The following is a 26,664-nucleotide window of genomic DNA, read 5'->3' as shown; positions in this document are numbered from 1 at the left end:
CTGCCCTCTCCTGGTAGAGAGGGATTTGGTTTATTGGTTGAACCATAAACCAATTGTTCAATAGAGGATCAATGGAGACTTAAAGAGCAAGATGTATTACAGGAGTAAAACGGTAATTTTGACCTAGTTGTAAATACGAACGACCTGTAAAGGATCAACTTACTAATTATGGTTAAATCAAGTGGATAGAAATATATCTATAGTGAGAAGAGTGTAACTACTGAACTATAGTGGTATGTCTCGATAGTTAACGAATATTGATTGATTCGGTTTAAAGAGTTTAGCCAATTAATCTCAAATCGTTGGAGCTCATGATCTGTAGGTCCATTAGGTCTCTTTACTAGCTCATAAAAGGATTAAACCTTAGATTAGAACATTGTGTGAATTTGAAATGTTCAAATTCGAATTAGGGTTTGGATAAATATATTTGATATAATTAACGTTTAAATTTATTGAAATTAAACATATTTGGAGAGTTCAATATATTTGATTTAAATATTATTTACATGAATAGAAATTCGTGTTTACTTTGTGTGTTTTGTTAATTTAATACTTGATATTAAATTATTATTATTATTTAATTAATTAAATTTATTTAATAAATTAATTGTAATTTTGCTTTAAAAACTCAATTTTAGAAATTGAATTTAGTTTATATTTAATTTGATTTTAATTTAAATTAAAATTAAATATAATTAAAATTGAAAAATTATTTTTCACTTAAATTAAAATTGAAAATTTTGCATTTTAAATCCATAGTGGATTTTTCCAAAAAATGAAATCCATAGTGGATTTATCCAAAATTAAACACCTCGCCCACTTAGTTAGTACTATTTGAAGTGTCAAATAGTTAGCTAATTAGTTTTTGCATGTGTAATTTGATATGATACCTGATTTTTCATCAGAATTATGGGCATGCATTTGAAATATTGAGAGAAAATTTCTGCTAAAAAAGCAACCCTCCAAACCAATCTAAATCCCTTTTCAATTGGAGTTTCACCACTCAATCCAAAAGCTGAGATTAGTAGAAAAGACTCTCGGTGGTCTACTACAGGAATTAAAGGTTAATTTCGTGGAGATTGCAAGAAACAAGTGGAAACTATCAAGGGTATTCAAACTAAAACCCTACTGTTAGAAACTTTGAGTTTACATGCTTGTTACTCAACTTAATGGAATTAGAGTGTTTAGTGATTTTGTTTGTTTCTGTTTATGCATGTTTACTCTATCAATAAGTACTCCTTTAGAACCCAATACTCTCTATATAGTCATTAAACCTTCTATACTAGCATCTAGAGGATTGTTTAAGTTCATAGATAGACTTATTTGGAACACAATAGAGGTCCTCTTTCCCCTTTTCCTCAAAACCTTTAGGATGCACTATGTAAATAGTCTCATCTAGATGTCCATGTAAAAAGGCAATCTTCACATCTAGCTGATCTAGTTCTAGGTTGTACTAGGCAACACCAAGGACATTAAGAGTCTGATAGAGGTCTATTTTATAACTGGTGAGAAGACCTCAGAGTAATCAATGCCTTCTCTCTATACAAATCACTTAGCCACTAGTCTAGCCTTATACTTAGGCTTTTAACCAGTAGTAGTTCCCTCCTTCAGCTTATAGATCCATTTGGATGCTATTAGCTTGCATCCTTTAGGAAAAGGAGCTAAGGTCCATGTGTTATTCACATTAGTGATTGTATTTCCTCACACATAGCTTCAATCCAACTTCTTGCATCAGGGCAGCTTAGTGCCTTATCAAAGGTTGTTGGATCTTGGTCACTTGGGACCATTGTAGCAATGAAAACTAGGTTCATATAATCTGTTTCAATATACCTAGTTGGAGGAATAATCTTCTTTCTCTTTGTATCCTTAGCTAATGAGTATTGACTCAAATCAAGTTGAGCTTCCACACTTTTATCTTGCTCACCTATATTTCCCTCTTCTTCTTCTGAATCACTTGGTGGATTGGCATTTGTGGATGTATCTTTGGAATTCTCCACCTCAATTCTAGTGGTACGTTCTCCCTTTGCATAAACATTTCCTTTTCTCTAAAGGTTACATCTCTACTAACAATGAATCTTTTCTCAATAGGATTTCACATCTTGAACCCCTTTACTCCATCTATAAATCCCACAAACATACACTTTACAACCCTAGACTCAATTTTACCTTGGTTTTGGTGTATGTATCCAACACATCCAAATACCCTTAGATTTTCTAGGTTAGAAGGATGTTTGTGAAAGAGTTAAACAACATGTAGCAGAAGTATCAAGGATCCATAAGCATTCTAATTCACTAATTTTGGAAAAAATCAAAGCATGCTCTTCTTAAAAAATGGGTTTTCAAAATATACCTTTGATGAACTCTCCAAGAAAACGTTTGTTCAGTAGCTGTCTTCACTTGATATCACCGTGAACCACCTCAAAGCCTTCTCTACTATGCTCTTGGAGCATTAAGCAGAGTTGTGGGACTCAAGAACAACTTGAAGATGTGAAGAAACAAGAAGATCTCACAGCAGCAAATTGAAGAAGACAGTTTCTTCTTCATAGAAATTTTTCTCTCAAAATTTTGCATTCCTCTTTCTCCAACAACTCCAATCTTCTTTATATATATTAGATGAACATGCAGAGAGATGGAGTGCATGGTTTGCAGCTCATGCTTGAAGAATCGAAGTAGAGAGCATAATGACTTTTGTGTGAGCATAAAGATGATGGTAATGGAGAAAACTCATTTTCCATTTTGTGCAACCATACAAAAGTTTTTCCAATTTCTTTTTAAAACATAAATTGATTTTAAATCATTTTAATTCAAAAATATGATTTTCTTAAATTAATTTCATAAATTAATTTAATATCAAATATTAAATTAATTTTTGCACAATAATTATCTTCATATATTTAAATCATATTTAAATATTTATTCTCTTGTTCTGTTTAATTTGAACGTTTTAAATTAATTTCTTAAGCTACCATAAAGCTTATCTATTTACGAGCTAGTAGGGGGACCTCGTGGACCTACAAATGATGGGCTCCAACGATTCGAGATTAATCGGCTAAACTCATTAGTTCGATCTAACCCCATTCGTTAACTAATGGGACACTCCACTACAGACCATAGTTGAACTCCCCTCACTGTAGATATATTATGTCCACTTAATAACCATAATCAGTAAGTCGGTCCTTCATAGGTCGTTCGTAATTACAGCTAGGTCAAAAATATTGTTTTACCCCTATGACAACATCTTGTTCCTTATAGGGTAGGAGTGAATACCTCTGTGACAACATTTGATCCTCTAATGAATAATTCTGATTCATAATCTCTATAAACCAAATCTTTTCTCGATCATGAGAAGGCGGGGCCCCGTTTGTTCAAGACCTGGAGTCAGTACTTAAGAGAATAACCTATCTGCTAACCCTATATAGGGTATGAGTGAATTCCATCTTGCAAGGCCATGTCTCCAGCTATTCATCCGGTCTTATCCCCAAAATGGTAAGCTTATTGAGCAGTGCTGTTGAACTACTCTCACCGTTTGCAGATCAAAGAATAATCCCGAACAAACAGGAGTTCATAGTTAGCTCAGGATTAAGGTCGAGTTAACCTAGGTTATATAATAAAAGAAAAATAGTCAGTTTTAACAGTAAACGGTCGTTATAAAGAAAAGTGACTATTTTCGTGGTCCAGTCTATATGCAAACTCATTGCATAGGATGCCCTCACTCTCATGTCTCAACATGAACGATTTGTGGATCACATCGTTTGTAGCACCTTACAACTTCTTGTAACAACTACAGAGTGGGCTGCATTCAATAGTGTTACCAGGATGAGATACCCAATTTCATCCATATACTTATTAGACCATTTAGGCTATATACTATCAACTTGATCATGTTTATATCACTACATAAAGTTACAGCATTCAGACTATAGCCAAGGATGCGTTTATTGGATTTTCATAATAAGAAGTAAAATTAACAAGTCATTGTTATTGATAAAATAGAATGTTTAACACGAACTACGAGTTCTAGGACATTTCCAACAGTTTGGACCACTTCTCCTAAGGTGTTAAAAAGTCTAAGGATGTGTCTGGGCATCTATCTAGGGTAAAAAATATATAGGAAGCAGCTTCAGCCAACATTTCTCACTAAAAATAAGATTAGACAGTAGACATCTGATTCTTTTCATGATTGTTCTATTCAGCCTCTCTACAACCCCATTCTACTGAGGTGTAAACCTAACTATCCTGTACCTAGTGCTTTTATTTTCTCTACAAAACTTATTAAATTCCCCACTACAAATTTTCAGCCCATTATCTGTCCTAAGGTATTAATTTTCTTTGAAGTTTGCTTCTCTATCATGAGTTTCCATTCTTTGACTTTATCAAAAACTTAATATTTAGATTTAAGAAAGAAAATCTAACTTTTTCTTGAGAAGTCATTAGTAAGGGAAAGTAAGCACCTTGAGAAGTCATTACTTAGGCTTGGACTTGGGGTTGGTCCCCATAGATAAGAGAGAATGTAGTCTATGATAGATTTTTTTTAGTGTTGTGCCTTTGTGAAACTGTGTCTGGAGGCCTTGCCCAATACATAATGCTTATAGAAAGTAAGTTGATCAGAGATCCCTTTAGGTAGAATACCCTATTTAGATAGAGCTTCCAACCCTTTAGCACTAATGTATGGCAGTATTTTATGCCAAATGTCAGCCTTTTTCAATTCATTAGTGGTCACTGCATAGGCCCCTGTCATCATTTCAACTCCTTTGACCACAAATAGGTCATTGACCTTCTCTCCAACTAGGACTAGCTTAGAATCTTTAAGAACTTTAAGAGTTCCTCCCTTTCCTCAGTATTTACACCCCACTGCATCTATATTCCCAAGGAAATCAATTTTCTCTTGTAAAGTGGCACATGCCTGACATTTCTAAGGAGTTTCACAGTACCATCTTTGAATGTTAAAGACACTAATCCAATCTCTTCAATTTTACAAGCTTAGTTATTACCCATGTTGACCATTTCTCCACTAATTTTCTTGTAGGTGTTAAACCAAGGTCTCATAGGGGTCATATGGTAGGGGCATCCAGAGTCCAAAACTTAATCATGTTTCCCGAGGGGGTTTACATGATTGGCCTTGTCATTTGTTGAAGCTAGTGCATCAGAGTAGATATAGGACCCTTTTACAACTGAAGCTCCCGTTGTTTGCCTTTAGCTTCTTTCTCTTTTTCCTAATTCTTCCTTTTAAGAATAAAATAGTCCTTGATTAGATGGTCTTTTTTCTTGTAATATTTACACTTAAACTTCTTTTAGGCTTGTTCTCATTAGCGTGTCGTTGTTTTCCTCCCTTGAAGTGATTAAGCTCAAAATTTCTTTTCACAAACAGCCCTTCACCACTAGGTTGTTCCTTCTTCATTGATTGTAGCTCAAGTTCTCTTGTTCTTAAGGCGGTAATGATGGCATTAGTGGTTATAGAGTCCTTTCCATATTTCAAAGCGTTCTTCACTTCTTTGTAGGAATCCGATAGAGAGTTTAGAAGTACATAGCTCTCATTTCATCACCTATTTTCTCCCCAAGGTTCTTAAATTGAGCAAAAAATTTCTTAAATTCATCAAGGTTGTCTGAAAGGGATCTTGATGTGTCCATTTTAAATATAAAGAACCTCTCCTTTAGGTACATTTTATTTGGATGATCCTTAGTTGCATATAGATCTTCTAGCTTAGTCCAAATCCTGTAGGTTGTCTCTTGTTCAAGGACTTCCCTCAAAACGTTGTCACTCAGATTTAGAACTAAAGTACCATAAGCTGTCAGTTTCCAATCTTCCTTTTCTTGAGCAGTGATTGTATTTGGTATAGCAGACAGATCAAGAAGGGTCTTGTGAGCCTTCTGTTGATCAAGGATGGCTCCGATTTTGGCTTTCCACAAGCCAAAATCATTCTTCCTATCAAATTTCTCCACTTCAAACCTTGCTAATGTCATGACTGCACCCCAATCTTGATTTCTTGATTCTTCAAGAATTACCTTCTTGATATTCTTATGCCATCATACCATTTTGTGAGCTTTTATTTAATTTCAGGCCCAAAATTGAATTTTTGCATTTTTGCATTTGTACCCTTGAACTGATATTGAGTTTCAACTTGATATAACATGTTATAGTTTGAGACCATACATGGTGCTGACTTTGAGAAATTACATCCATATGAATAGGGGAATTAGCACCCAAAAGTACAATGATGTTCTTTCTATAAGAATTTTCAATGAAAAAGAAATCATAAAAATGAAGATGGGGTCCTATCTTGGTGTGACTGCAGCAGCCACTGCAAATCCTCCCAAGTTTATCCACTTGTGTTACAAACCTCCCAGTGGACTTGTATCAGCCAAATTGGGTTTAGTTGGTAAAGGAATTACCTTTGACAGGTGATGATACACATACCATTCTGAGAATTTAATTGAGAAACACTTCAAAAGTATTTTTATTAGTGTAAAGTCGAACATCAATTTGTTGCTCAACAATTTTAAAAGATACTTATGATCAAAGAACTTTGGCTGAAAATGACCTTAATCACACCTTAAATAATCAACATAAGATTCTTGGTGTGATGACATTTGTGCATTAGGCATATCAACATCTTTGCTGCTATGATATTTGGTTTGAGACGTGGTGTATATTCCACCTTTACCACAAATTGCTGAATGATTCTTTGATTTCTTTTTTCCATCAGCTGTGGTTACAACCTTAAAACAGGAGCCAACAGTAACATTGAAACAATGAAAAATGACATGGGAGGGGCAGCAGCAATTTTTGGTGCAGCCAATGCCATTGCAGAAATTAAACCTCTCGGTGTAGAGGTAAAACATTATCGATCTATCATTCATTTTCATATAATTAATTTTATTGATAGGTCTAATTGAGGGCTTAGTTTGTTGTTCACAAACAGATTCATTTTGTTACTGCTGCCTGTGAGAATATGATAAGCGCAACTGGCATGAGACCTAGTGATATTGTCACTGCTTCAAATGGAAAGACAATTGAGGTATACTCTATATTCTTTGGTTAAGATCTAAGAAGAAAAGAGGATTTAATCTCAAAATATATTTTTGCTCCCTCTTTTTTCCTTTATTACAACCATGGTAAGGTACCTATTTAAACTATTATCTTTCATTGTGGCAAAATTTCCAGGTCAATAACATTGATGCTGAAGGCAAACTTAGCCTTGCTAATGCATTGATATATACTTGTAAGCTGGGTGTTGATAAGGTAAATATATAATTATAAGTTAGTATTTTAAGTTTTATGAGCCAAATAATTAGATATGTCATTGTTAATAGTTTTGGGCATCAGATCTAATGTAATGTCAAATTGCTTTGCAGATTATTGACTTGGCTACTCTAATTGGTGCTTGTATAACTGCACTTTGCAGGTATAATAATCTTCCCAGCAACTTATGCTTCATTTTCAATTAAGAGATAATAACATAAAACTAAAGTAACGACAAATAAAGCAGTAATATAAGATGTGTGGTTTGTTCACCTTTCTGACGTGGGATCCTCAACACATTCTCTTTTACGATGGTGCTCTCTTTGAGTTCATCATTCCTAGGTCGAATCCTGATTTTCAAAGGTCGAGTACTTGTTTTGATTTTATGGGCTTTGATTCCATATTAGACATATATGGAGTTTCATCTCAAAATCAATTTGCAACGAGAAGAATTTAATTCATGTATCTTATAAAAATTACGAGGTCTCTTCATCGTTTTGATGTGTGATCCTCGACAAATAGATCGAGGAAAAATTGGAAAAAAAGAGTTTTAATTGATTGTATATGAAGTGAACAAAATGTATAAAATTAGAGACACATTGCTTGTGAAAAGAAAGTTCTTTCTTGTCCCTATGTTGGATGGTTAGTAAGAAGGTTACTATTTAAAGTTAGAATATAAGAATGAACGAAGAATCGAAAACTACAAAAGAGTCTCATATATCATGAATAGACAAATAAGATTGTTACAAACTTCATTTTTGTTTCCAGGTGCCTTTACACCAAATGAAGACCTAGCAAAAGAGGTGTTTGCTGCGGCAGAGAGGGGCGGTGAGAAACTATGGAGGTTGTCATTAGATCGAAAGGTTTTTGTATGGTTAACATATACATATGGGAAGTAAATTTTGTGGTTAGGACTAGCAAAAGAATTATAAACGAAAGAATGAAAAATTAGTGGATGGCACTAAATGGAGGAATACAATAACAAATATGGTTTATCTATGTGCCAATGTATCTTTTTTACCACATGTATGAGCAGATTCAAAAAATTTTCTATAAATTGAACATGAAAAACCAATAAAAGTTATTTTGTAACAAACTTCTTCAAATCAAAGTTTTAAAAGTTCGGGACTATAATTGAAACTAACCTAATACTTTAGAGATACTTATTGTTATGGGTCACTTTTGGACTGAGAATCATAAGCTTAGGGAGACAAGCCATTAAGGGTAAATTCGAAATAATGACAATCAAATAAAGACAACATGAGTGCAAGAAATGGGCCAATGGGCAGAGGAAGGAAAACGGCTAGGAAAATGAGAGGTGTTAGACCAGAAGACCTAACTTGGCCACCTTGGCCTACCTTGAAGGCCGAGGTCGACTTGGACCATTTTTCATCCTTGAAAGCTTGCTTTTCATAAGCTATGGTTCAAGCCTCTTTGGTCAGTCTCATAACCTCACTTGGATTCAGAACCCTATTCTCTAATTCGACTTTAATCCTTTTTTCCCCTATAATAATTTGAAGGTTTTGAAAAAAATAAAGTGTAAGGAGAGGCCCACACTGAGTGGTATGACTCAACCTCGAAATTCTAAGGCCAAGGCTAACCTCGTGGTACTGGAAACCTTTTTGTCGTACAAAAATTTGGAGGCTTTCAAAACAATATAATAATAATAAAAAAGAGGGATCGAGTCGATCATGGAGGTCGAGGCCAACCTAAAAGAAATAATAATAATAAATGAAAGATAAAAGGAGGATCTTAGTTCCCAAGTTATAGCTTGGTCTCAGTGTCTAAGGTCGAGGCTAACTTTGTAGAGCTAAGACACTTTTTTCCTAGGACATTCTTGCCTAAAGGTCTCATAAAATATTCATTTTTAGCTAAAATGAGGTAAAGCAAAAGGTAACAAAAAATAGGGTCGGGTTGGCCTCCAGGAAAAAAAAAGGATGATTGCAGCTTTAGTAAAATGAAATTGAAAATTAGGATTGTGTCACTAACTTATACTTTTTGCAAACTTAGCAAAAGGAGAGCTCAAGCCCACACATGCAGCCATTCAACACTAATATAATATATATATATATATATATATATTAGTACTTTTTTTCTATCTTCTTCTCGGCCAAGTGCTTTGAGCAGTTTCTCTTTTAGTGCCCATCCTGATTATAATGAAAGTAGGTTCCTTTTACAACATTGACCTTTTTACCTTTATGCGCAGTAGCAACAGAGATAGCTTTGTTCCCCTTTTCAACTTTCTGCTTCTTCCATTTTTTTGTGCCAGAGGAAGTAAGTTGATCATAGATCTCTTTAGGTAGAATACCCTATTTAGATAGATCTTCCAACCCCTTAGCACTAATGTATGGCAATCTTTTATGTCAATTCATTAGTGGTCACTGCATAGGCCCCTATCATCATTTCAACTCCTTTGACCACAAATAGGTCATTGACCTTCTCTCCAACTAGGACTAGCTTAGAATCTTAAGAACTTTAAGAGTTCCTCCTTTTCCTCAGTATTCACACCCCACTACATCTAGCATTTCCAAGGAAATCAATTTTCTCTTGAAAAGTGGCACATGCCTGACATTTCTAAGGAGTTTCACAGTGCCATCTTTGAATGTTAATGATACTAATCCAATCTCTTCAATTTTACAAGCTTAGTTATTACCCATGTAGACCATTTCTCCATTAATTTTCTTGTAGGTATTGAACCAAGGTCTCATAGGGGTCATATGGTAGGTGCATACAGAGTCCAAGACTTAATCATGTTTCCGAAGGGGGGTTACATGATTGGCCTTGTCATGTGTTGAAGCTAGTGCATCAAAGTAGATATAGGACCCTTCTACAACTGAAGTTCCAAACTGTTTGCCTTTACCTTCTTTCTCTTTTTCCTGATTTTTCCTTTTAAGAATAAAATAGTCCTTGATTAGACGGTCTTTCTTCTTGTAATATTTACACTTAATCTTCTGTTTAGGCTTGTTTTCATTAGCGTGTTGCTGTTTTCCTCCTTCAGAGTGATTGGGCTTAAAATTTCTTTTCATAAACAACCCTTCACCACTAGGTTGTTCCTTCTTTATTGATTGTAGCTCAAGTTCTCTTGTTCTTAAGGCTGTAATAATGGCATCAATGGTTATAGAGTCATTTCCATATTTCAAAGCATTCTTCACCTCTTTATAGGAGTCCGATAGAGAGTTTAGAAGTACATAGGTCTCATTTTCATCACCTATTTTCTCCTCAAGGTTCTTAAATTGGGCAAAATTTTCTTAAATTCATCAAGGTTGTCTGAAAGGGATCTTGATGAGTCTATTTTAAATGTAAAGAACCTCTCCTTTAGGCACATTTTATTTGGATGATCCTTAGTTGCATATAGATCTTCTAGCTTAGTCCAAATCCTGTAGGTTGTCTCTTGATCAAGGACTTAACTCAAAACGTTATCACTCAAATTTAGAACTAAAGTACCAATCTTCCTTTTCTTGAGCGTGACTGTATTTGGTTAGTAGACAAATAGCCTTTTTTTTTACTAAGGATGGCTCTAATTTTGGCTTTCCACAAGCCAAAATCACTCTTCCTATCGAATTTCTCTACTTCAAACCTTGCTAATGTCATGACTGCACCCAATCTTGATTTCTTGATTCTTCAAGAATTACCTTCTTGATAATCTTATGCCCTCATACCATTTGTTGGGCTTTTATTTAATTTCAGACCCAAAATTGAATGAAGAAATCCGATCCAATATGAATAGGAGAGGTTGATGAAAGAAAAGGTTGAGAAACAACCACTTTAATGAGTTGAATGAAGAACACGTGGAGATTATTCTAATGAGATGAGATATTCTCTACGTTGTAGATGAGATATTCTGATGAGAGATTATTTTGCTAAAAGGAAGTTCCTCTCTCTCTAAATCGAGGTATGAAATTTTCTATCAACTCTCTCTAATTCTCTTTTCTTTTTATGATGATTTTACTAGGTTAAAAGATGATTTCAAGCATGCATTACCAGAAGATGAAAGAGTAGAAGAAGATGAAGACTACAAGAAGATAAGAGCTCTCTTTTTAGATTTCTTTTCTATTTTTGGTACATGTAAATTTGAAGTAGATCTACTTATATAGCATGTAGATTTTAATTACACGTTTGTTACAAATTGTTTCTAAAGAGATAAACTAGCCCTTGAGATCATTTTTACTTAAATTATAATTAAAAAAAAATCATCACATTAATTGAGTGCAAAATACAAAAGGAAATCAAAAGTTGGGGAGGAATAATTTAAGAGTTGGCCGTACAAGAATAATAGTAAATCCACTCGTGTAATGATATTTGTCTTAAACGTTGCCAACAAATATAATCAAGCCATAGAAGAGTGGAGAAAAGAAAACGAAAGGCATATTTTAAGTAAAAATCATGTTGATAATGACTTTTTTATTCTCAATATTGTACTTTGTTTTTTTATCTTTGGTATATTTTTCATCATTTCCTGAAATATATTTGAATTCTTAATGAAATTTTAAAATAGAAACTTAAAAGCTTTTTTTTTTTTCAAAATTTTAAAATGGATTTTAAAATTTATGGAAGCAATCTTGATACGAGAGATCTAGCTATTATTCGAGATGAAACTGTTGTGTCGTGGATAAATCTACAACGTTGAAAGCAAGAACGACACGCCCTTAGTGCTATATCGTAAGAAGTCGGTTGCTCTCTTAGGTTCACACATCATTCGGATTCTGACATGCACTTGTCGAAGAACGTATTGGAATCAATTGGAAAATTAGCTCAGAAACGTGAAGAGTAACCAAAAACAAGAGAAGATTTGTGAGGATGAGAAGCTAGGAATTTTCTGTAGAAGTTGCTTAAAAGAAATTTTTAAAAAGGTGAAGAAAAACATTTTTAGATCTAGAATTAATTCCAAGAACTAACAAATTAACACATTTATTTTGGTAAATAAAAACGTTTAACGTGAATCAAATACAAAAGTAGTGGGTCCCCATACATGTTCTATCCACGTGGCAAGCAAGATAAAGATGAATATAAACTATGTATCCACAATTTTCCTTTTCATTAATTATGCCATGAAATTTTCGGTGATCCATGTTTGTTTTGCATTTCTAATTTCCATCCCTATCGTTCAATATTTTAATCACATGCCTTCCTAAAATTTTGGTTAAAATACTATTTTCATCTTATAGTTAGAGATTTAATATTAAATTTAATTCCTCACAATTATTATGATTTTTTTTTTTTGAAATTGCCTATATATTATCAAAATTTATAGTGAAAATTCTTATAGATTAAAAAATAAAAAAGAAGAAGAACATCAACTATAAACAAATATAGAGACTAAATTTAAGATTTATTAAATATATCAAGACGTAAATTGAATAAACTTTAAAGTTCAAAGTTCAAAATGTTATTTTAACCTAAGTTTTTTTATTTTTCAATATTATTTTGAGGCTTGTTAGAGGGGATGGAAATAGGGTAATTGATTTATATAACAAAATTGCTAGAAATATTTTCAAATATAGCAAAATATCATTATCTATCAGTAATAGATACTTATAGACATCTATCACTTATAAACAGTGACATTTTGAAACATTAAACAATACAAATTTTGAAAATATTATACAAATTAGGTTTGAAGCACAACATTGAATTTGGAACTTATCAAAACTCAAAGAGCCTAATTAAAGCAGAAAACTTCAAAACTTGTAAAAACATTTAGAAATGATCAGATAAATTCAAAAGATTAAAGCTATATTTTATTTTATTTTATTTTATCCTATTTATATGGAAAAGAAATTTTTGGTCTCTAAATTTTGAATATACTTTCAAAATATTACACATTGAATACATGTTTAGTTTTCATTTGGTCATTTGGTTTCGAATTGTTGCATATTTTTTTTTATTTAATTTTAAGTTTAGTTTCCATTTAGTCTATTAGCTTATTTTACATTTTTATTGTCGAGCTTTCACTAATGCCCACTTTTAGTCATTTGTGTCAATTTTCTATTAACTAATTTAAATAATTAAATTATGTATAATTATTAATTAGTTTTATTAATTTTTGAATATTATTAAAATTAATTAAAAATCACATCATAATTATTTTAAATTAATTAATTGAAACTTTGCCAAATCTAAAAAAAAAAATTAATTGAAACTTAAAGTCAATAATCAAAAGCGAGTATCAGTTTTCAAAGGAGTAGAATGTGTAAAATATAAAAATTTAAGAATAAAAAGAAAATTTAATTCAAAATTCAAGGGTAAAAGTGAAAACTATACTCAAAACTGAAAGACTAAAAAACGTTTTTTTTTACCTAATTAATCTATTATTTCATGTCACACAACCTACATTAAAATTTTATTTGATAATCATTTAGTTTTTAGTTTTTTATTTTCGATAATTAAACATATAAAGTTTGTGTTTAGTGTTGATTTTGTGAGAAAAATGAGTTATTATAACAAAATCTTAATTTTTTTTTAATATTAAGTGTCTTTTAGTTATTGTAATTTAATATTTATTTACCAAACACATGCAACTAATTTGTTTAAGTATAAAATTGAAATCTATCGGTCCAAAACATTAATACGTTTCATATTAAAGTTAATTTTACAAAAAGCATAGTTGTGTCAACAATTATTTTAAAAGCTACAACAATCTCAAAAAAAAACCAAATACTATTTTTATCAATAATTTTCTTGTTATATTATTGATTTTCTAAAAAAATGTTTTCAAAATGTAAACCAAGTCTTGAAAACTAAAGAAAAAACAAATTAGCATTTAAAATCTTGATTTCATTAGTTTTTTAAAATTTTTCTTATGATTCAAAATTAGTATTTTTTTAGGTAAATAGAAAATTACCTACAATTAAATGGTGAGAAAACAAACCTAATTTTCAAATAATAATAATAATAATAGACTATGTTTTTACCCATCAGACTGATTTTTATCTATGTAATTTCTCACTCCCTAACATATTTAACCCTCTTTTAAGTCTTTTCTCTTGCTCTCACTCTTATTTAAATTTCTATACTGGAAAGCAATAAAATAATGTTAATACATAAAAATTTTATTTATTTATTTTCATTGAATTAAAATTAACTCTATGTCAATTTATTAATAAAAATCTTCTTTTCAAACGGCTAAAAAAACTATTTGGCAAATTGATCTCTTCTTCTTTGCTTATTGGCTCACTATAAATAAGTGTTGGCTTCTACACCAAAGCCACAACATTCACTTTCTTCTTCTTCTTCCTTTGAGATTTAGCCATTTTTATTGCTCATTTTCCTCCTTTTGCTCTCTTCTTTTGTTGAAGGAATTGAGCTTCCATGGCCAACATAATTCCTCCAACTCTTGGTCCCGGTCCAAGCAATGCCCCTAAGATTTGTAGGACATACCGAATTTTATGTGTTCATCTATTTCTTGTTTTTGCATTTTTTCTCATTGTAATTTTGAAAGCTCTTTTACTTGTTTGACCTTTTTGATAGGGTTAAACGTACATACATCATTAATTCGTTTTGATTCACGACCTTTTTTACGTACTTTCGAGTTTTTAGTTGTAAAGATGTTTAAATATCTAAATAAGACGGTTGATATGAAATTCTTTTAATGAAAAGTTAAAAAGAAAATTATGTGGCCTTGAACTTATTAAAATGTGAAAAGAATATAATTCATATCTATATACTATATTAAATTAAAGTGACTACAAGAGGAGAACTTTTAACTTTCCTTTTTGTCGTTATATCTTTTGATAAAACTTATCTTATCCTCTATACTATATTATAAGGAATTAAGAGAGGAGAATTTTTAACTTTCAGTTGCCCTCAAATCTTTTCCTAATGCCTATTTTTCTCTCAAAATTATTTCCTTTGTGTTTTGTGCATACATTTTGTTCCTTTTTTTCTTTATTTAGTTTTACATTACCTTTTCGTCATTAGATCTTCTAACCATTCCTATTTTGTCTTCGTAAACTTTCTTTTTTTTATATATCTTATCTAGTTTTTTTCCCTTTTTATGAGCCACTCAATTTTTTTTTATACAAATATACAAATCCTTGTAACATAATTTCTTACTATATGCATCGTACACATATTCAATGTAAATGGGTTTTATTTGGACAATTTGTCCTTTTTGCATGTAGAGAGAAAAACTATTTTGCATTTTATAAGTTGAACTTTATTATTGATAGTAATTATTAAACACTTGACTCTGATTCCATTGTTTTAGTCATTTTTTTCTTTTTTTTAAGAATAGTACCGCTTTCTAAAAGAAGCCATTATTGAAAAAATTCTTCGAAGCACTAGTTAAATAATTTTCCTTAAATCACTTTTCAAATACTTTTAAGAAAAAAATTTACTTGAAAATTTTGAAAAGTACTTTCAAGGTCCAATCGCTATAAACTTTTGTATGCTCTAAGCAAGAGTTATCTCAAACGCACCAGAATTTACTACATTCTTTTTTCATCTTTAAAGTGCTCATATGTTTGTCATGAAGTACTAATAGAATATGTTACCTGTATGTTAAAATGTCTCAAAGATAACTTTTACCGCAAAAGACATTGTTGTGTTGGAATGGAGTGGAGACTTGCTTGCTGTGGGTGTGACAGAGAAAGATGTGGTTAGAGATGAAAACTCCAACTTCAAGAATCCACTTTTGCATAAGTTGGATGCAATCTTGGGTGGATTGTTGGCTCAAGCTTCCTCAGAGGAAGATTTCTCTGGAAAAGGCCAATCTGTTGTTTCAAGAGTTTATGGCTTGAGCTTTAAGAGGGTTGGTTTATTTGGGCTTGGCAAGTCAGCTTCTAGTGCAACAGCCTTTGTTGGTCTAGGTGAGGCCATTGCAGCAACTACAAAGACATCTAGGGCAGTTTCGGTTGCTGTAGCACTTGCCTTCTCAGAAGACCTTTCAGATGAATCGAAGCCTGAAATTTCTTCAGTCATTGCACTAAGGTATATGTTCTTTAATCTTTAAACTATGTACTTACTCAAAAATACCATGAAAAAGTAGCTACAAACACACCTTAGTTCTTGAGTACTAAGTGTACAGTTTGCTTATGTCCTATTTGACACTAAGTTTTCTCTGCATCATAGGGATTGTCATTGGAATATTTTATGACAATAGATATAGATCAGACCCCAAAATGACCGTACTTCAATCTATGGATGTTCTTAGTCTTGGATCTGGACCTTCTATAGACAAGAAGTTAAAATATGAACAAGATGTCAGTTCTGGGATAGTTTTTGGAAGGGAACTTGTAAATTCACCAGTAAATATACTTACACCAGGTTCCCCCCTTTTTATGTTTTATTTTTATATGTCATTTACTTTCTTGCTAATGGACAATAGTCTCAACAACACCTTTAACTTTTTGTATTTGTACCCTTGATCTAATAATGAGTTTCAACTTGGATATAGCATGTCATAGCTTGTAATCATACATATGGTACTGACTTTGAGAAATTACATTCATATGATTAAGGGAATTGGCAGCTGAGGTTTTAAAGATTACCCAAAAGTACAATGATGTTCTTTCTGCAAGAATTTTCAATGAAGAAGAAATCATAGAAATGAAGATGGGGTCTTATCTTGGTGTGACTGCAGCTGCCACTGTAAATCCTCCCAAGTTTATTCACTTGTGTAACAAACCTCCTAGAGGACCTGTATCAGCCAAATTGGGTCTAGCTGGCAAAGGAATTACCTTTGACAGGTGATTATACATATACCACAATGATAACTTTCCTTTGCAAATGCTAATCAACAAGATAATAAATGGATATCTAACTATATTTAAGAGTGCTTTTAACCACTCTTATAGCATGGTTAATATCACTTTTATTATGACAAAAAGCATGTTCACCCAAAGATTATCATGTTTGAGAATGACATAAAAATGTTTCTTTACTCAAAATCCCATAAGTTGATTTGTTAGAAGCACTTCAAAAGTATTTTTTCTACGCTTTCAACACAAATGGTTGAGTAACTCTATGATTTCTCTTCTCCAATAGTGGTGGCTACAACGTTAAAACAGGAGCCAACAGTAACATTGAAACAATGAAAAAGGACATGGGAAGTGTAGCAGCAATTTTTGGTGCAGCCAAAGCCGTTGCTGAAATTAAACCTCTTGGTGTAGAGGTAAAATATTATTAGATCTATCACACCTTTCCATGTGGTTAAGTTTTAAATTAATTAGCTAATAGGTCTAACGTGAGCTTTGTTTGTTGTTCCCAAACAGATTCATTTTGTTGTTGCTGCCTGTGAGAACATGATAAGTACAACTAGCATGAGACCTAGTGATATTATCATTTGAATCGTTCTAATAATTGATGTTTGTGTTGAAGGTTTATTATATTTTCATAAAAAGGTGTTGTATAAACCAAAATATATTTTTCTATCTCCTTTCCCTTTCATTACAATCATAGTCTACCTATTAAAATTATTACCTTTTAATGTGACCAATTTTCAGGTGATAACACTGATGCTGAAGGCAGACTTTGCCTTGCTGATGCATTGATATACACTTGTAAGTTGGGGGTTGATAAGGTAAATAAATAGTAATTACTTAGTATTTAGAAATTTAATGAGTTAGATACATCATTGCTAATAGTTTTGAGAATTGGATCAAATGCAATATCAAATTGTTTGGCAGATTATTGACTTAGCTACTCTAACTGGTGCTTGTATAATTGCTCTTGGGCCTTCAGTTGCAGGTATGACTCCATTAGCATCTTATGCTTCATTCAATTTGGAGATAGTAACATAAAACTAGGTTTTATGTGAGTTGTTAAGAGCAATGATATTAGATAAACTTGTGTTCCATCACAAAACTAATTGGAAATAGAGGAGTAACTAATTTATCTTATAAAGGTTGTGAGGTCTCTTCATCTTTATAATGTGGGATCCTCAACAATGGATTAAAACAAAGTCGAAAATAGAGTTTGAAATATAACGTTGAGTGAACAAAATGCTTAACATTAAAGACACTTTGATTGTGAAAAGAAGAGTTTTATCTTCCCATTCCCTTTGAATGGTGTGGGTGGGCAACTATTTAAAGTTAGAACACATGAATGAACAAGAAAACTGATACTACAAAAAAGACTTCTATGGATCAATAACAGAATAATATGATTCTTACCTACTTCATTTTTGTTTCTAGGTGCTTTTACACCGAATGAAGACCTAGCAAAAGAGGTATTTGCTGCTGCGGAGAGGAGTGGTGAAAAATTATGGAGGTTGCCATTAGAGGAAAGTTATTGGGAGTCTATGAAGTCAGGTGTTGCTGATATGATGAACACTGGTCCTGGTCAAGGAGGTGCTATAACAGCAGCTCTGTTTCTAAAGCAGGTGGATATTTTCTTCTTATTTCTTTAATTGTTTAAAAGAGAGAAGTTTTATCTTTTTTTATAGATTTATACACTGAAATTCTAAAACTTGGAAATATGTAATTGTAGTTTGTTAATGAGATGTCCCTTGACATTGCTGGCCCAGTTTGGAATACCAAGAAGAGTGTTGCAACTGGATTTGGTGTTTCCACATTAGTGGAGTGGGTTCTGAAAAATGCTTCTTAAGAGGTCCAATGGTGGTTGGGACCTTAACAATATATCTACAGCTCTAAGGTGAATGCTAAGAATTTTCAAGGATGGTCAGTATTGAGTGAAAAATCTAAATAAAAATTGTATTAAATAATTTTAGTAAAGGCTCTTGTTAAAGATTCTTGGCTATTCTGAGAGTTTGACTTTATTTTATCACTTGTCTCATTGGTGTTTACACTTCCATTCATCCATTGCCTCATTTGCAATTTGAATATATTTTTGGTTGTGATGATGAGAACGACTTTCACTTGGAACAAATGAAAGAATATATTATGATATTTGAAATAAAAACAAGGCTTAAATTATAAAAAATACCTTCCAACTACGGGATTTGTTTTATTTTAACCCTCAAAGTTTCAAGTTTGTTTTAAACAACATTTGATGGCTTTTTTCCATTAAATTCGTGGAAGGAAAAGCTTGTGTGTACTTATGTGTTGTTGAACATACGGGAAGTAAATTTTGTGGCTGGTTAGCGAAAGAATTATAAACGAAAAAATAGAAAATTAGTGGCATGAGATTAAAGGAGAAAGACGATAACAGGTATGGTTCACATATATGTCAATACTTTTTTTTTTTTTTTTTTTGCATGTATGTATTTAGATTTGTTCACATAAAGATATATAAACTTTTTTTTTGGTATATGAATTTAATGAAAAAATCTACTGAAAGGAAAGGTTATCTGACACAGAAAATAAAGCAAGGAAAAAACACAGAGTTTGGTAATCCAATTTGGTGCAATACCACCTACGTACGTTTGAGGATAGTGTGCTCATAGAAAGATATTTTCACTAATGAACAATTAAGCAATTACAACGCTATACGTATCTGTAAATACAAGGCTTTTATAGTGATACGTGAACAACCTATCTCCGTGAATGAAAATTTAGGCCCCTTAAGTAATGAAACTTTGTCTCAAAGATAACTTCAATCTTTCCATCTTTAAATGAAACCACTTCATTGATGATCTTAGACTTCCCCAAAGTTTGAGAATCTCTTCTCAAGTAACGATTAAAGCTTCAAGATGACTTAGAGGAACATTTCAGGATCTATGGTACTTCTTGCTTCACACAGAGGAACATCTCAAGATCTATGGTACTTCTTGCTTCATACACTACTACAACAACAGTATTATTTGACATTTTTTTGTAGTCAAGTATCAGTGTTACTTGACGTTTTTTTACTGTCAAGAATAAGATGATTGGCTAGAAGCACCAAGCTGTAATTTATTTGATATGTTATAACTGTCAAGTATATGAGATCTGTTGACTTATTTTAAGTGTCAAGTATCTAAAATTCTTGACATTTATTATTAATCAAGGTTTTCATAACTTGACAGTTTTTAGTTAACAAATGTAATTTCTTCTTGATACCAAAAAACTGACAACTTCATTAATACTTGACATTTTTTACTTGTCAAGTTTGTTTTTTAAAAAAAATAAAAGAGAAAATTATACTATTAGAAATTACCTATATAATTGCTCCTGATTTGATGTCTAACAATCACATTGATATATATAAGACAAACAATATTCATCAACCAAATAAACAATACACACATTTTCGATCTTTTCAACCATATAAACAAATAATATATATCCACAATTTTATGTTTAAAAGGTTACTAAACTTCATTTATATGAATAATTCCAAAATTACAATTCTATATTAATACTTTCAATATCACAACATTAACAACCTCGTGAACAATTCAAAAGTTACAAAATATCTCTCCCAACAAGTGAATAAAACTCATTCGGACATAATATACTTAATAACAAAAAAATTATTTATGATTCTTATCGTAACACACAAAGCATATGTAATAATAAGAAAGAGAGATTACACCCTCCTTTAAGCACCAAAACATTTTTAGGTAACTCCAAATCAAAGCTTCATCAAATATTATCCTCAACTCATTGAAATCTACAAACAAAAAGAGAAGAATATTAAAACCAAGGACTTTAAATCTAAAGAGTGCCTCCAAGAAAATATAGATCAACTTGTTGAAGAATAGCTCTACATTTAAAATCAATAATTGAAATACAAAGTGGAGCTAATGGATTATGTATCAAAAAAATTGTTCAAGATACAAACTTAAAAAGCTCGAAACTCAACAGCCTTGTTAAACACCTATCAACGCAGGATACATCAAAACACTCCATTCATGTTAAACACCACAACAACATCAAACACTTTAATTGAGTTTAAAGAGCCTAAAACTTGTTACCTACATAAATTCACCAACGAGCCTAAATGATTGTTGGTTGGTAATTAGATGTGATCAAATTAGTTTGAAACTGCAAACAAAAGGTTCCTAAAGGTTAGAACTTAAGCTACAACACTTCAAATGTTTGCGAAAGGGGCAAGACGTACCAACACTTACCTAACTTCACCAAATAGAATCAAAGTGTTTGCCGGAGTTTGAAGGGCCTAAACCTATAGATTTGAAACTATTACGAGATGGGTAACTCAAAACTAAAGAGAAAAAAGGAGTGAGTCCATACCAGAATGCACCAAAAGAAGGAAAACATTGCTGGAAATTGTTCGAACAAATTCAAACTTGCAAATCCAACCTGTTCAAGCTATGGGTAATCTGGTTTAAGGCTGAAAGAACAATGGGTATCTTTTAAAGAGTTGTCTCCTTGAAGTCTTGATGAAACAAAAATGGAAATGGTTAAAATATATGCTAAACTCATCCTAAAGAAAATTGATATTAAGAGCACCTTTGAAAAATGCAACCGAGTGCATAACCAAAAATATCTTTAGTAAACACATACTTAAGAGGATGTACTACATCTTCTCCCCTTCCCTAGCGTTGGCCTCTGCTGCTACCACCTGCACTATGTATGTATTTTATGAATGATGATGAGATGGGGAGTAGAGACAAAGGAAAAAGTAAAGTACTTTGAAGGAATCAGAAGAAAACAACAAATGAAAGATGAGCAACAAAGTACAGATCATGAAGCTATAAAAATTAAAATTTCTAAAACTAATTTAACACCACTCCCAAAAAAGAATAGAAAAAGAAAGGAAATTGAGAGTTAACAATAAAATCGTTCCCCTTGTTTTTCTTTTTTTGAACTAAACAATAACAGAGGTTGTGAGAGAGAAAGGGAAAAAAGAGGGATGTGTGAGAAAGAGTGTTTACCTATGGCATGAATGGGGATTAAAAAGAAAGAGAGAGGGAAAGGGAAAGGGAAAAAAGGAAAGAAACAAGAAGAAACTGAACAGAGAGAAAAGAAAAGGGAAGAGAAAAAGAGAGAGAAGAAAAAAATGGAAAGGAAAGAAAGCACTTTTAAGTTTCTTTCTTGTGTTTTGAGCAGAAAAATGGTGTAAGAGCAAAACATGGATTAGGATCCATTCATATCCATCACTTTTATTTGCAATCATTCATAACATACATATATATATACATGCATAATTTGTAACCATTCTGACCCTTCCCCCCCAAATATTTCTTCAATTCCCACGCAGAAGTTCAAAATTCTATTATAGTCAAATACTAGCATAGCCTAATCTCATTCATAAACAACACACAAGATTTGGAGAACTAACCAAAACCAACACAGGAAACCAACATTAGGAGAAAGAAGAACAAATATTAATTGATAGAGGAATAAAGCAACTAGTATTAGTTAATAAAGTATCTATCTTACTTGAATTATCAATTATCTTAGGTTCCTAACTTTTTTAGAGCTACAATGATTAAAAAAGAAAAAAAGAAACTATTTCCCAAGTAAATTTGATAGACGTGGAGTGGACATGGTTCATCTAGACAAGTAATTTAAACAATATAAGATTAAATTCGAATTCTAATTATATCTTTATTGGGTTTTATATCCTAAAACTTGTGGTTTGTAAATAATAAACTCATTATGTAATTAAATAAAGTTGTCATTGAATATATGAATTGCTTATTTCGTTTTAGAAATAAATTCAATAAACTAAAGGATCCATAACTATTATATGATTATTTGAACTTTACGTGGAAACATAAAAGTGGATCAGGTTCGAGTAAATAGTCAAAATGATTTATAGTATATGAATAAGGTTGAGTGTCTTATTCTGGTAGCACTATCGGTTGCGACCCACTCTATAATTGTTACAAGGAGTTATAAAGTGCTACAGATAAAGTGATCCTAATTCGTACATGTCATGACATGAGAAGTGAGGGTGTCCTGTATAATGAGTTTGCACAAGATCGGACCACAAAATAAGTCACTCTTACTTTATAATGTTACTTACTGTTTAAGACGGACTATTTAAAAAACAATGACCTTGTTAACTTGACTTTAATCCTGAGCTAACTATGAACTTCTTTTTATTCGGTATTATCCTTAGATTTGCATAGGTGAGGGTTGGCTCAACAACACCACTCAATAAGCCTCCCATTTCAGGGGTAAGACCGGGTAGATAGTTGGGGACATAGGGTGCAAGATGAAATTCACTCCTACCGGTTTTCAGGGATGGTAGAGAGGTTGTTCGCTTAAGTGTTGACTCTAGGTCTTGAACAAGGGGCCCAACCCTCTCATTGGTCCGAGAAGACTTGGTTTGATGATCAGATCACAAACCAATTGTTCATTAGAAGATCAGTGGGACTCAAGGAACAAGAGGTAATCTTGAGGGTAAAACAGCCTTTTGACCCAGCCGTTATTACCAACAGCCTGTGAAGGGTTAACTTACTAATCATGGTTATATCGAGTGGACACAATATATCTACAGTGAGAGGAGTGCAACTACGAGTTTTAGTGGAGTGGCCCAGTAGTTAATGAATGAGGGTTAATTCGGTGTAAAGAGTTTAGCCAATTAATCCTGAATCGTTGGAGTCCATGATCTGTAGGTCCACTAGATCCCTCTACTAGCTCACAAACGAATTAGCCTTAGAGTAACGTGATAAGTTGATTTGAAATGTTCAGATTAGAATTAAAGGAATTAGTAATTATATGTGATATAATTACACTTTTAATTTCAGAATTAAACGGAATTGGAGAATCGTTTAATTATTTAAATATGATTTAAATATTAAATTCATGAATAAAAATTCATGGCAATGGAATTGGTGACGAATTAATTTAATATTTGATATTAAATTAATAAAATTGTTTAATTAATTAATTTATTTATTAGAAAATTAATTTTGTAAAATTAATTAAATTTCAATTTATCAATTGAAATAACTTTTGATTTTAGAAATCAAAATTAAAAAAAAATTCAAAAGAAATTTGAAAATGGAAAAAAACCCGAAAAGTGGGATTTTTCCACTTTCAAATTGTAACAGCTCACATATAATTTCATTCTTCTTCAACTCAATTATTCAAGCATGAGTTGTGATTCATGCAAGGTTGTTAGTTGCATGAAAATTATGCAATATAAAGCTGGAATTTTGAGTGGAATGAAGAGATAGCAATTGTTGCTGAAGGCTGAGAATTTGTGTTTTGAAGAAGTGTTCTTCACACTGTGTAAAACCAATAACCTCCGCTTCGATTCCCTTCGATTCAAGCTTGTTTTGAGTCTCACAACTCAATCTAAGGCATCAAGAGAATAGTAGGGAAGACCTTGTGGTGGTTTACATCCAAAGAAGAAGAAAATTGCAGCTAAAGATCGTGATTTAAGAGGTACTTCAAAGGTTAGTGTTGAAACTCTATTTTAGTTTATAAGCATGCTTAGTTTGAAGCCAAAATTAATGAATTAGAATGATTAATGATTATGTTTTGCTTCCTGAATCCAACAATTGGTATCAGAGCATCATTTAAGTATTCAATTCGGTTTATCTTTTGCTTGGTGGGTGTTTTTTCATAAGTTGTATGAAAATGATGGACTGATATGGTTTTTCGAGTTTTGATATTGTTTTCTCTTCAATTATGTTGTAATTCGTATAATTGGCTCTTGTTTGATGGGCCTTAATGTGCGCTTAAGTGTCTGTAATTCATATGGAGTCATTAAAGTTGCAATTAGGTTGTAATTGAAGAAAGAAGTGAAGAAGGTCGAGCAATAGGAACTAGAGTTTCAGCCATTGCCTAATACTCGATGCTCGATGCTCCAAAACTCGATGCTTGATGCTTCAAAACTCGATGCTCGATGCCATACTTGATGAGCAACTCGATGGTATTTTGTGAAATACTCGATGCATGATACCATACTCGATGGTACTCAATGTTCATACTCGATGGTATTCTGTGAAATACTCGATGCATGATACCATACTCGATGATACTCGATGCTCAAACTCAATGGTATTTAGTGAAATACTCGATACATGATGGTACTTGAAGGCGTACTCAATGGTTTTTGCCCGGTGCTGGTATTTAGTGAAATATTCAATGCATGATAGTGCTTAAGGGCATACTCGATGCTTGATGACATACTCGATGCTTGATGGTACTCGATAGTTTTTTCTTGGTTCAGCACAGTTTTGGGCATCGGAGGTCCGGTTTGATAGGTTCGAGTTCGGTTTAAGGCAATTCGAGCAATCCAAAAGTATTTTGGAACCGGTTTTTTGCTGGTTTTTGTAATATTTAGGCCTTTTCTTGCTTAAAAATGTCAAAACAAAAACCATATCAGTTTGTGTTTAATTATTTTTTCATGTGATGTATGTTATAATTAAATAAATCTTGTATGTGTATAAAGTATGCTATGTAAATTTAAATTCTACCATAGGAAGCATGTTATATGCATTGAAAGTATGTTATAAAGTGTTATAATATATAGTATGCATGTATAGGGTTTCATATGTTTTAATATAAATGTTATATTAAATGTTGAATGCCTTTGATGTATGTTATGGATGCTTAGCATGTCTAAAATTTTGTAAGTTGTTATAACATTGAGTTAGACATTTAAAATCCATAACAAAGATAAGTTGCATGCTCACGCAGGTTAATCACCTATTTTAATAGTTAAAATAGGTCGACATCCTGTAAAATATGGTTACAAACTCAACCGGTATATAATCCTATCTAAAGTTGGAGGTATTTAAGTTGATGGTCTACAGAACACCTTCTACCTGGAGATTATGGTCGAATAATTGAGTGTTGTTAACCAGTTTTATGAACAATACATGAGCGGTGTGAGGTTTTAAAACTAGTTTATCACCTAGACATCGTTGGTTAAATCCAAATATAAACGTTATACTTGGATAAAAACCTAGACTTAGGTTGTTTAATTAATTGAAAAAAAACCTGAGTAAAGATATAGCCAAACAAATGTTAGGACACTTCAGTGGGAGTTTAACAGCATATATGATATGTTATTAGAACACTTCAGTAGGAATTTAGAATTCTTCAGTGAGAGATTAATAACATATACGATATGTCATTTTTAGCCCTCATGTCCCTAAGAGTTCACAATCTTGATCCAAGTTTCGCTTCATGTCATCCTGGGAGTGACCTCCATTCGGAAAGTGAGTACATGAATCAAAATCATGGTAAATATATTAGGTTATTCACAGCAAAATCAAAGTGATATTTTGATTTTCATTCTCACGTCCTAAGAGTTTCACACAGTGAGATTCATGCGACGCTTCGTGTCACTTTAGGAGTGACCTCCATTCGGAAAGTGTTTGCACGAGTCAATATCAAAGCGAATGAGGGGAAGTTGTTCGATGTAAAATCAAATATACGATACATTGATTTCAACTCTCACGTCCCTAGAAAGTTCACACCGTGAGATTCATATGACGCTTCGTGTCACCTTGGGAGTAACCTCCATTCGGAAAGTGTTTGTATGGGTCAGTATCAAGGTGAATGGGGGAAGTAGTTCATAGTAAGTGGGTGAAGAATGTGTGTCAACGGGTCATGCGACCTCTTCCGTTTGTTTGGACCATGAGATTCCGATTTTTGCACTGCTTGTCATCTTTA

At 32.4% G+C, this 26,664-nt stretch overlaps 1 protein-coding gene, 1 long non-coding RNA gene and 1 pseudogene across 3 annotated transcripts; 2 read left to right on the top strand and 1 right to left on the bottom strand.

Moving 5' to 3' along the window:
- Positions 1-6,151: 6,151 nt before the first annotated feature.
- LOC120079246 (leucine aminopeptidase 1-like) lies at positions 6,152-7,446 on the top strand. Its single transcript, XM_039033407.2, has 5 exons — positions 6,152-6,399; positions 6,705-6,831; positions 6,921-7,016; positions 7,163-7,240; positions 7,354-7,446. The coding sequence occupies exons 1-5, from the start codon at positions 6,152-6,154 to the stop codon at positions 7,444-7,446; spliced, it is 642 nt and encodes a 213-aa protein (XP_038889335.2).
- A 372-nt stretch (positions 7,447-7,818) lies between these two features.
- Positions 7,819-18,995, top strand: LOC120079247 (leucine aminopeptidase 1-like; annotated as a pseudogene). Its single transcript, XR_016529958.1, has 11 exons — positions 7,819-7,882; positions 8,009-8,103; positions 15,756-16,168; positions 16,293-16,504; positions 16,677-16,926; positions 17,225-17,351; positions 17,452-17,557; positions 17,683-17,759; positions 17,866-17,926; positions 18,373-18,560; positions 18,668-18,995. The product of XR_016529958.1 is annotated as a leucine aminopeptidase 1-like (transcript).
- Positions 18,996-20,573: 1,578 nt separating this feature from the next.
- LOC120080242 (uncharacterized) lies at positions 20,574-21,872 on the bottom strand. Its single transcript, XR_005482453.2, has 5 exons — positions 21,586-21,872; positions 21,313-21,457; positions 21,192-21,244; positions 21,036-21,105; positions 20,574-20,731 (listed from the first exon to the last, which is right to left on the bottom strand). It is a non-coding gene; the product is annotated as an uncharacterized LOC120080242 (long non-coding RNA).
- Between the last annotated feature and the right edge of the window lie 4,792 nt (positions 21,873-26,664).

The sequence above is a fragment of the Benincasa hispida genome, chromosome 6 (genome assembly GCF_027475165.1).
Source record: "Benincasa hispida cultivar pf3 chromosome 6, pf3_genome.v1.1, whole genome shotgun sequence".
NCBI classification, from domain to species: Eukaryota; Viridiplantae; Streptophyta; class Magnoliopsida; order Cucurbitales; family Cucurbitaceae; genus Benincasa; species Benincasa hispida.
This window is presented reverse-complemented; position numbering and strand designations above follow the sequence as displayed.